We start from the raw sequence: 10,989 nt of genomic DNA, 5'->3' as shown, positions 1-10,989 counted from the left end.
ATGCGTGTTTCTATTCCACCCCCATACAAAAACATGCTTTCTCATCAAAATATAGAAATAAGAAGGATAGAAAATACTATGGAAATGCGTGAAAATTTTAGAGCACCTGCAAAACAAATTTAGAACAAACTAATATAGCAATATAGGTAAAGAAAAACAGACGCAACTCCTATATGAGTTCCACTCGTTATGGGGATAACATGAAATAAGCTGACTCTAACAAAAATAAAATAATACCATATGTTCACAAATCAAGCATGCGCCTATCGTGGCTCCTATTGGATTAGCTTATGAAATTCCTTGAAATAGTGAATTTCACGAAATTAAGGTACCTAATTACATTATGTATCCCAATAAAATCAATAAGGACTATAGATTCTATATTTTGATATTTATACATGCAATTTTAATACGTGAATGTACAATGTGCTAAAATTAAATATACCACCCCCAAACAATTTAGGAGAATGGGGTTCATGAAATAATTCAATAGCATAATTAAATTATGTAACTAATTAATTTTTATGATTTTTAATATTTTTATAAAGAAAAGTGTGTAATTTAAATCCTAAAAGTGCCTAATTTTTGCAAATGTTTCTATCCCACCCCTAAACAATCGAACGCTTTGTCCTCAAAGTGTAAAGAGATAAGGAAAGAATTTACCATAGAAACGTAGCAAAAATTGGCAGTACCTGTAACAGAAATATTATTAAGAAGATATGATAACATGAAACATAATTAAACTGTTACGTACTAACTAACATGGACTCGACTAGAGTAAACATGACATGCAAAGGTGGCAAAAAGATTTGAAATGAAATACCAAAATACGCCACCGCCAAACAAAATTTGAAAACTCTTTTTAAGTTTGACAAATTTTGTGGCCTATACTCCATTAAAGTAGTATTTTACAAAAAATTATATGGGTCTTTTAAAGTTAGATTCCCCTAGACTTAATGTGGGGTCGATTTGGAATACCAAAATTTGGTAAAAAGACGTTTTCAAGTTCTATTCATATCAACAATGGGGACAGCTTTAGGAGAGACAGGTAGTGAGATAATGTAAGTGGCTCTCTGATCCTGTACCTTTATTTTCTTACAGAGAATAGGAAATAAAACCCTTCTTCAAGTTTTCTTATCTAGTTATAGCGCATTTTCCCCCACTTTTGGTCAAATCCTCCACTGCCAACAGTGAGAGTTCAAAAGTGGAAGAAAACATCTTTCTTTATCCTATTTTCTTTCTTCTATTGGTAAAATCCTCCACTAGATACAATGTGAGTTCACAGACGGAAAAAACAAGTATCTTATTTGAATTTAGTTCCCTCTGAGCTCTATAACTTCGGTTCCATTTGGATTCAGTAATGACATACATCAAGTAAGGTTTACAAGGTCTTTAGATGTTGTTGGAGTGGAAACATCAAGACAAGGAGAGCTCAGAAACAGTGCTACGTCTAACAGGGACTCGTACGTTGTTATAGCACGAGGAAGGATGAAACAAAATGTGGACATCTCAGCCCTTCCACTTCCTACGCGCAAAGGAGATAAACTGGCAATTAAAATTCCCCAAGCTGTGGTGGAAAAAGGCATTGAAGTTTGTAAGTTTGCATTAATCACTAGGCTGGAAGCTAAAACTCTGAACCTAGACACCATCAGATCAGTAGTCAGCACTGATTGGGGATTATCTGCAACCTTCAAGCTTTCACCTTTGGGGAAAGGATATGTTTTGTTTCGATTCTCTAATGAGGAAAACTATAATAGGATTTTCTTTGGTGGTCCTTGGTATTTGCAGGGCCAACTTGTCAGATTTACTAAATGGACACCAAATTTTAATATCGAAACTCATAGACAAACATCTGCGTTTGTTTGGGTTAAATTCCCAGGCTTGCCTTTTGAGTACTGGGAAGTGGAAATACTCCTGAGTATGGGAAGAGGTCTTGGATGCCCAATTGGAGTTGACCTGAACTCGCTGGAAAGGACTAATGGATACTATGCCAGTGTATTGGTTGATATAAACTTAGCCTCTCCAATCCCGGACCAAATATTTGTGGAAGTGCCTAAACTAGGGATTAAATTATGGTAGAAAATTCAATTTGGATCAATTCCTAAGTTCTGTAACCACTGCAAGTATGTAGGGCACTTAGTTTCTGAGTGTAGACGTAAACTAGGAAAATGACAGAGGGAAAGAACCAACAATGCAGGAAAATCAGGTGGATAGGGCAAGAATGTCAAAGAGCCAAAAAAGGAGGTTAAAGAGAAACAAGAGAGCACAGGAGTGGAGACCAAGAACTACACCAGACACTAATAGCTTAGTACCAGAAACAAGCAATAGGCAGCAATAGGACGTGGAAAATCAAGAAGTGCAAGTGGAGGCTACTCTAAATGCACCTGAAGCGAGTGTTGCAGCACTAGGGACTAGCACCATGGATTCCTCTATGATTGTGTATGATGGCCAACAGGAAAATAGAAGGGATAGGGAAGATCAAACCATAATCAGTCATGAAGCAACTCACAATGAACCTCTCTATTCGTTCATGGAAACAGAAGATAGTATTTTATACAATCTGGAATCAGGAAGATACCATCTCTTGACAGATGTACACGACACTGAGGACTTGGATACCTCTGAAGTTGAGACTGAGCATTTTCACGATAGTGTTCAGATTGATGATGTGGTAGTGGCTGAACCTATTATGCCGACTGTAGAAATACCAACTGGTGTTATAACAAGATCAGGGAAACAATTTGGAAGGAGAGGCCCTGATGTCAGTAAATAGAAGGACTCGATTCCAAGGAGTAACAATAGTATCAAGAAGAGTAGGGGCAGACCTTGAGGCTCCAAAAATAGGAATCATCGATGATGACATCTATGTGCTTATGGAATGTGAGAGGTGCAAATAAGGTTGCGAAAGCAAGAGAAATAAACAAGGTCAGAGTAGAGAAAATGCTTAGTCTTTTTTGTTTTCTTGAAACCAAAGTCAGGCAAGATAAATATGATCTCATCAGAAACACTTGTTGTCCTCTATGGGAGCATATGAATAATTACAATAAGGATCCTTTTGGACGTATTTGGATATGTTGGGATCCTTACTTGATGGAAATTAATAAGATATCAGAATCTGACCAGTACATTCACAACAAGGGGAGATTCAAACCTACTAATGAAGAGTTCCTTTTAACTGTAATGTATGCCAGAAATACCAAAAATCTCAGACTGAACTTATGGAGAGACTTAATTACTATCAAAAGTTCAGTGAACTTGCCTTGGTGTACAACATGAGACTTTAACAACATCACCAAAATGGAAGAAAGAATAGGTGGGAGTCCAATGCACCCAAGAGAAGCAGAGGAATTTGTCGAATGTCTACACAAAACAAAATTATCCGATCTAAGATTCAATGGGTCTTTTTACACATGGAACAACAAGGTGGAGGGCAAAGGCAGAATCATGACCAAAATTGATCGATGTATGGTTAATAGTCTTTGGGAAAATGAATTTGCAAATTCCAAGGCAGAATTTCTGCCCCACGGTGTCTTTGACCACTCGCTTATTCTACTCTTTTGGAATGATTTTGAGAGGAAGGCGACACCTTTTAGGTTCAAGAAGTTTTGGCTTGAACAGCCGCAGTTTCATACCATTCTTCAAGAAGTGTGGACGAATAATATTTTCTCTAATCCTATGTATGTTCTAATGCAAAAACTAAAGCTTCTGAAGGAAAGGATAAAGCCGTGGGAAAGGAATAATTTCTCAAACATCCATGGAAGAGTTCAACAGGCCAGAGAGAATCTATATGACATTCAAAGGCAGATCCAATCAAAGCCATTGGATCCTTACCTGGGACAGAAGGAACATGAAGCTCTACAGAGATATGGTGAACTGGCAGGTATTGAAATCTCTGAAATCAAAAGCAAGCAAGATAGTGAAAGGATGCTAGAAGGTGATAAATGTACAACCTTTTTTTTTTTAAATCCTTAGAAGAAAAGAAAGCCAGAACAGGGATATGGGCTCTCCAGAATTCTCAAGGCAATGCTATCATAGGACAAGCAGAGGTGACCAAAACTATCATTGAGTATTACACTGCTATTCTGGGCACTGAAGTAGAGGAGATAAGCGGAGAAAATTTCTTCAACTAGTTGCAAGTCTGAAATACCATCTCTGACCACATGAAGTCTATTATGGAAGTGGAGGTTACTGTAGATGAAGTCAAAAATGCTCTCTTTGAGATAGAAGAAAATACAGCTCCAAGGCCAGATCACCCCCATTTTCTTTACGAAATGTTGGGATGTAGTTGGTCATGATTTCTCTCTAGCTATTCTTAATGCCTTCAAATTCTACAAATTCCCTAGAGGAATTAATACCATTTTCTTATGTCTTATTTATAAAGTCAACAACCCCACAAAAGTTGAAGACTTTAGACCTATAGTCTTGTGTAATACCATCTACAAATGTATTTCTAAGGTTATTGCAAATAGGATTAAGTTAGTTATTGATGATTTAGTGCAGACTAATCAATCAACTTTCATCCCTGGCAGATCAATTCAGGACAATATTCTGCTTTCTCATGAGCTTCTTCGAGGATATGACAAGAAGCATGGCACACCTAGATGTACCATTAAGTTGGACATTTGGAAGGCATATGATATGGTCAGTTGGGAGTCTATTAAGGCAATGATCAAGACCTTCAGATTTCTAGATAATATGTATCAGTGGATTGACATGTGCATTTCATCTCCTTCTTATTCTGTCATGATAAATGGTGCCCCGGAAGGATATTTTAATGGAGGCAGAGGAGTCAGACAAGGAGACCCCTTATCTCCATATCTCTTTGTACTAGTAATGGAGATTTTTAGTTGTGTGATTAAGGAAAAACTCAACAATAGATCTATTCAGTATCATTCCAAATGTAAGAAGGTAAATTTTTTTTATCTTGCTTTTGCTGATGATGTTCTTATGTTTTGCAAGGGAGAGACTACATCCATATAAGCCATGAAAGAATGTCTAGATATTTTTGGAAGTGCAACTGGGTTACAGATCAACAAGCATAAGACATCTCTCCTAGTGGGAAGACTAAATGATCAAGAAGTGAGTGCTCTGGCCCCCATTTTAGAGGTTGACTTGATTAAACCTCCAGTGAAATACCTAGGACTTCCTCTCATCTCTACTCGATTGGGTATCAAAAAATGTCAACCTTTGGTAGAGAAGGTCACTCACAAGATTACCAACTGGAAATCAAGGTTATTATCTCATGTGGGTAGATTATAGTTAATAAAGTCCATTCTGTTGTCCTTCAACACATATTGGGCAAGAACCTTCATTCTTCCTAAAATAGTGCTTGAGCAAGTGGAAAATATTTGTACAAAATTTCTATGGACTGGCATAAATAATAGAAAAGTGCTGCACCAAGAGAGCTGGAGTACAGTTTGCCAACCAAAGGAAGAAGGTGGGCTGGGAGTTATGAATGTTCACAGATGGAATGTGGGTGCACATTGTGGGCTAATTTTCAAATTAGTCACTAAAGAAGATACCATTTGGGTAGATTGGATTTGGAAGCAACACATCAAAACCAAGTACTTTTGGACTATGAAAGTACTAAGAGACTGTTCTTGGACGTGGCGAAGTATTTTGAACAATAGAAGCATAGCCAAGAAATTTATCAAATACTCCATCGCAAAAGGGGAAGAAATGCTGTTATGGCATGACATTTGGTGCTCAAGATCACCTCTGATCGAAGACACTGAAGTAATGGCAGAATGGGATTTTCCTCTGAATGCAAAGGTAAGTGTAATCATTTCCAATGGGGAGTGGAATGACGCAATCAACCTGATGCAATCACAAACCTTAAAGAAGGTTATTAGAGCAGTGGATATCAATAAACATCTCGCACAAGATTAGGTAGTGTGGACGCCTCATCCGAGGGGGCAGTTTACTTCACACAGTGTGTATCAGGCTCTTTCACCAGAGAAGGAAAAGAAAAAATGGCAAAAGCTGGTCTGGGGTAAGTGGGTTTTACCTAGACATTCCTTCACTACATGGCAGCTATTCTCTCAAAGTCTCCCTACCCAGGACAGACTTGTGCAAAGGAAAATTCTACAATCTTCAGTTTGCTGCTTATGCAACAATAGCCGAGAATTCTCAAGACACCTATTTTTTGAATGTTCGTATTCCAAAGAAGTCATCTCTAGAGTCAATTGCCTACTTGGCATTATCACAGATAACAGAACAACAAACAGAGAGTGGTCGTCGATCTTTCGTATATGCAAAGAGGTAGAGGTATACAAGGTATTTTTCTGTGCATCCGCTGCCTATATCTAGAAGGAAAGGAATGATCGTAGATTCTAGCATATTGCCAAGTCAGCACAAAGGATATATGAGAAAATGGTAAGAGATATAAGGAAATATTTGCAAGTATTAAGACCTAAAGTCAATTATTCGGTTAGAGCTAGAAATCTTTTTCAGAGACTTAACATTGACCCTAGATATAAGACGCAAAGGCAAATAGAATGTGTGTGGAGCCCTCCAATTGGTAATTGAGTGAAAGTCAATACCGATGGCGCGTTGAGTAGTAATGGAGTTGGACAAGGTAGGGTAATAAGAGACAAAGAAGGACAGGTGCTAGTTGGATTCAGTGGCAGGGGAGGCATGGCGTCTGTGCTATTTCAGGAAATCAAAGCTATCGACATATGCTTACATAGATGTATAGCAGAAGGCTACAAGGAAATGGAGGTTGAGTCTGACTTATTGAGAGCTGTGAACGCAATCAACAAGGTGGAGAAACCTCCTTGGTTCTGCTTTGACATGATTAAAGCTATAGATATGAAAAGATCTAAGTTCACTTTTATATCCTTCTCTCATGCCTATAGAGAAGTGAACCGAGCTGCGGACTATCTAGCTTCTCTTAATGACGCATCTAATTTTGTTGTACAGTTTGTCCCTCCATTAGATCATAGATTACAATGTATTGTAAATAATGATGGAAGTGGACAAACTTATGTACGAACCAGTTAAATCAATATAGGTGGGGATCTGCCTAACCCTAGCTTAATTTTAAAAAAAAATGTGGGGTCATTTTAAGTCAGATTCCCTTAGACTGTGCACACCCCCAAACAAGCAAGAAACTAGGGTGGCACAAAATGGATGATGTGTGGTCAACTATAAACTAATAGTCGAAAGAGTTTGGGGTCTAGCCATAAAAACATGATACTAAATGCACCCGCAAACAGAATAAAGTTGTATAATTGGAAGCAATCATGTAGAAGAATAAATGAAAACTTATACAACCCATCAAATAACATATGAAAACCATCATGTTGAAGCTGTTTTAAAGAGTTAGAATGACTTAAAAGATGAATTAGTGAGACTTTAGGTGAGAAAAGAATAAAGTATGGATCATGATGTCTTTCATAAGGCTCAGGTGAGGAAAAATAAGACAAATTAGGTTTCTCATTACACTCGGTCAAACCTTGGCTCTCAACTATAAGAATGGTGTACTCATGGGATTGTGTGCTAGGCAAAAACTCTTCACCGTGAGGGTTGAAAAAATTATAAAGGGTCTTTGACGAAATTGGCTCAAGTGCAAATTCGAGGTTCCTCTAAAATGGTGGGTGAATGGATGGCTTAGTTGTGGTAGATGGTTGGATTTTAGAAGGTGGTAACTCAGGTGGATGGTGGTCAGTTGGTGATTCATTAGTTGGTGGATCCTCACACGCTCTTAAGAAATCACATAATTCTTCATCTAGCTTAGTTGGATCCATAAAGTTGTGAGTCGTGGCTTTATCTTTAAGAAATTAATCTATTTTTTCCATTATTATTTCCCCAGTTGCCAAACTAAATTGAGATTCACATTGCGATAAAAAAGTTACTTCATTTAATTCATGCACATTACCTTGTTCATGCCTTAGATTAGAAATGTTGATTTATATTTCCTCACTCTCGTTCTCTGAAAAAATATAAGTTTCCTCAATGGCATCATGGTCGTCCGAAACAAGTCCTACAGAGTTGTCTTCAAGAATTTCCTCATTTAGGTAGTGTGTGGAGTTAATATAATGGTTAATGGGAGGGTCATGGGATGGTAATGGTCCATGAAATTTAGGGTAGGTCTTAACTAGGTTGAATGGTTTGGTTATGGGAATAGGTTGTTCTACTTGTCTGTCGATCTTTAGTAAGGTTGAAAGTTTTGTGTTAGGTGAGGGGATCTTGGAAATCATTTGGGGTAGATCCTGAAGCATAGTTTGGGTTTTGGCATTTTGTTCTCTAAACATTTTTTCATTATTGGCTATTTGTTCCTTAAATATTTCTTCTGAGTCAGTCATTTGTTGGGAAATTTGGTCTGGGAAGGGTGGCGAACTAGATATGTGGGTGATTTCTGGCATGGTGGAAGGGTCTGGCGTAGGTGAGGTTAGGATCAATCTTGTTCGTTCTAGGTTCTGAAGTATTATTTTGTTTTGGGCCATTATTTTGTCGAATGTCGTTAGAAGAAGGGAAGCTTGGTGGTGTGGTTCTGGTTGGTATGGTGTTTGATAGTCATAGTTATTGGCGTTTGAATGCCTGTTTGATTGTTATTGGTGGAACTCCATGAATAGTTTGGATGACTAGAAAACTCTTGATTGTATGGGTTACTATGAAAGATTGAAAATTGAGGCTCATAATTATAATTATATCCTATAGTAGGCTCAAACTCTTGATATGATGGGCAATGAAAAGCACAATGGTAAGGATTACCACAGCATGAACATGGTGAAGGGTTTGCATAATAACCACATGATTGTTGGTCTACATATTGATAAGCCATATTGGTTTTAAAGATATATTCTATGTTAGTTAATAGACAAAAACACTAACTATAAATTTCTAGATAGGATATTATTTCTGTGTCTGCGAGAAACTAATATGGCAGGTGTATGCATACCAGATCTTAATCACATGTAAGTTTTAAGTTTAATAGGCAATTCCTAATGAGCATGCAAAAATTAGCCTGATTATTACTAGAAATAGAATCCTCTGATAGAAGAAACAAGGAGTGAAAGAAGGAGAACCTGAATACCTCCTTACTACGCTTATGAATAGTGTCTTCAATACGAATTTCAGTGTCCTGTAGAAGCGTGGAACACCGAACCAACAAATATTTCGAACTAAAATATGACCTGTAACTAACCTGTAAATCAGGCATACTTCAAAAGGGCGCGGGCATGCTCAATTGTAAAGTAACAAGGGCGCGTGCACACTGTAAAAGAAAACTGAAGAAAAACGCAAACTTAGGTTACTAGAGGTTAGGGCGTGGGCGCGCTCAAATATAGGTATAATAGGACGGGTGCGCTCTCCAAAAAATTTGAAATTTTTACAATAGTTTTCTAAGATGCCTAGTAAGTAGCCTGTACAATTTCAGAATAATCGGAGTTATAAAAGTCCTTCTACTACCCTACAAAATTTGTGAAACAGTTTTCGGACACACTACAAACAACCGAATGGTTAATGATTCAAAACATAGCTAAAAATCTCCAAACGTTTATTAGAGACTCTTAACATATCGTGCATGTTCCTATAAAAATGTTAGAGCAATTGGAGTTCTACAAACCCTCCTTATCGGCTGTTGTTCTAGAAATTAAGGGTTGCAAAACTGTAGAAACACACTGGAAACAATCAACTAGGTAGGTGGTCAAAACAACTAAAAAACTCTTCAAATATTTATTGCAAACTCTTGACTTATGATAGATACTTCTGTAAAAATTTTAGAATTTTTGGAAGTGCCTAAGTAACCCTACTTGTCTGTTTTTCTAGAAACTTACGGTGTGAAAGCTGAAATACAGCAGTGTAAAGATGGTATTAGTTCACAAGGTAAAACAACTAGTAAAAATCTAAAACTATTCTAGTAAATCAACAACAACTTAAATATTATACTTGAACAATTTCAGAATTTTATGAAATTTAAAAATACCTTTACCGCAGTATTCTTCACTATTATTCTGCAATCTTAAGGGAGCACGGGCGCGCTCTGTGAAAGGCAAAAGGGAAGGTGGGCGCGCTCTGAGTTTAAAGCAGTGAATAACAAGTTTGAATAGTAACGAAAATATGATAAACAATAATAAAAAATTAAAATGGTGGGGTAGAGAATGGGGATTGCCCCTTTGATTCCACCAATCGAATTCTTGTCTTGAGTAAGTTTAAGATTGTAGCGGTGCCATTTGATAAACGTAAAATCAATGGCTTTTTAGACTTTGGTCCTATGCATAATTGGTTTATTAGACTTTGATCTAGAAAAACTTGAATATTAGACTTTAGTCCTAGTTCTATTTTTTCACCGTTAGTCAACATAGTTGACTAATAGTCAGCTCAGTCGTATGTAAGTAGATTGACCACATTGACTGTTAGTCAATTGAGTTGACTAACGGTGAACAAACAAAACTAGGACTAAAGTCTAATATTCAAGCTTTTCTGGACCAAAGTCTAATAAACCAACTATACGTAGGACCAAAGTCTAAAAAACCCTAAAATCAACTATAGATTTCTCGTACGTTATCAATTATTTATTTCCTACTCTCACATGTATATTCATGCAAATATATAGTAGGAATCATTCCACTCTGAACTCTCTAGACTTAAACGAATTCAACTAATCAAACACAAGGAATAGTGGTGAAAGCAATATTTATGGATGTGAATTTATACTACGAAACTAAATATATGAATTTAACTTATACTAATTTAATGAAAGTAATTGAATATGACTTGAATAAAATATGGAGAAGAATAGAGAGATTTGAAATCCACCTTTGATTGATCCCTAATATGCCAGTATGGAGTTTGTTGCAAATCCTAATCTTTATGTTTTCACACAAGGTTTAACATAAATGTTAGGTTTTTTTATCCCTAATTATTCATGGCATCTCTAACCAACTAATAATTAGCATGAGAAAAAGTTAAAACCCATTCTCATGGTGAATTAACTACCCTCTAGAATTGAAACTCTTTAAAACAACTATTTTATACTAACACATC

General features: G+C 36.8%; 1 protein-coding gene across 1 annotated transcript; it reads left to right on the top strand.

The window, feature by feature from the left end:
• Window positions 1-3,297: 3,297 nt before the first annotated feature.
• On the top strand, window positions 3,298-6,265 carry LOC147488705 (uncharacterized). Its single transcript, XM_086574464.1, has 5 exons — window positions 3,298-3,880; window positions 3,973-4,094; window positions 4,456-4,908; window positions 5,029-5,231; window positions 6,034-6,265. Exons 1-5 carry the CDS (start codon window positions 3,298-3,300, stop codon window positions 6,263-6,265), a joined length of 1,593 nt encoding a protein of 530 aa, XP_086430590.1.
• Window positions 6,266-10,989: the final 4,724 nt, after the last annotated feature.

Source organism: Coptis chinensis, chromosome 7 (assembly GCF_015680905.1).
Source record: "Coptis chinensis isolate HL-2020 chromosome 7, ASM1568090v1, whole genome shotgun sequence".
NCBI lineage: Eukaryota > Viridiplantae > Streptophyta > Magnoliopsida > Ranunculales > Ranunculaceae > Coptis > Coptis chinensis.
This window is presented reverse-complemented; position numbering and strand designations above follow the sequence as displayed.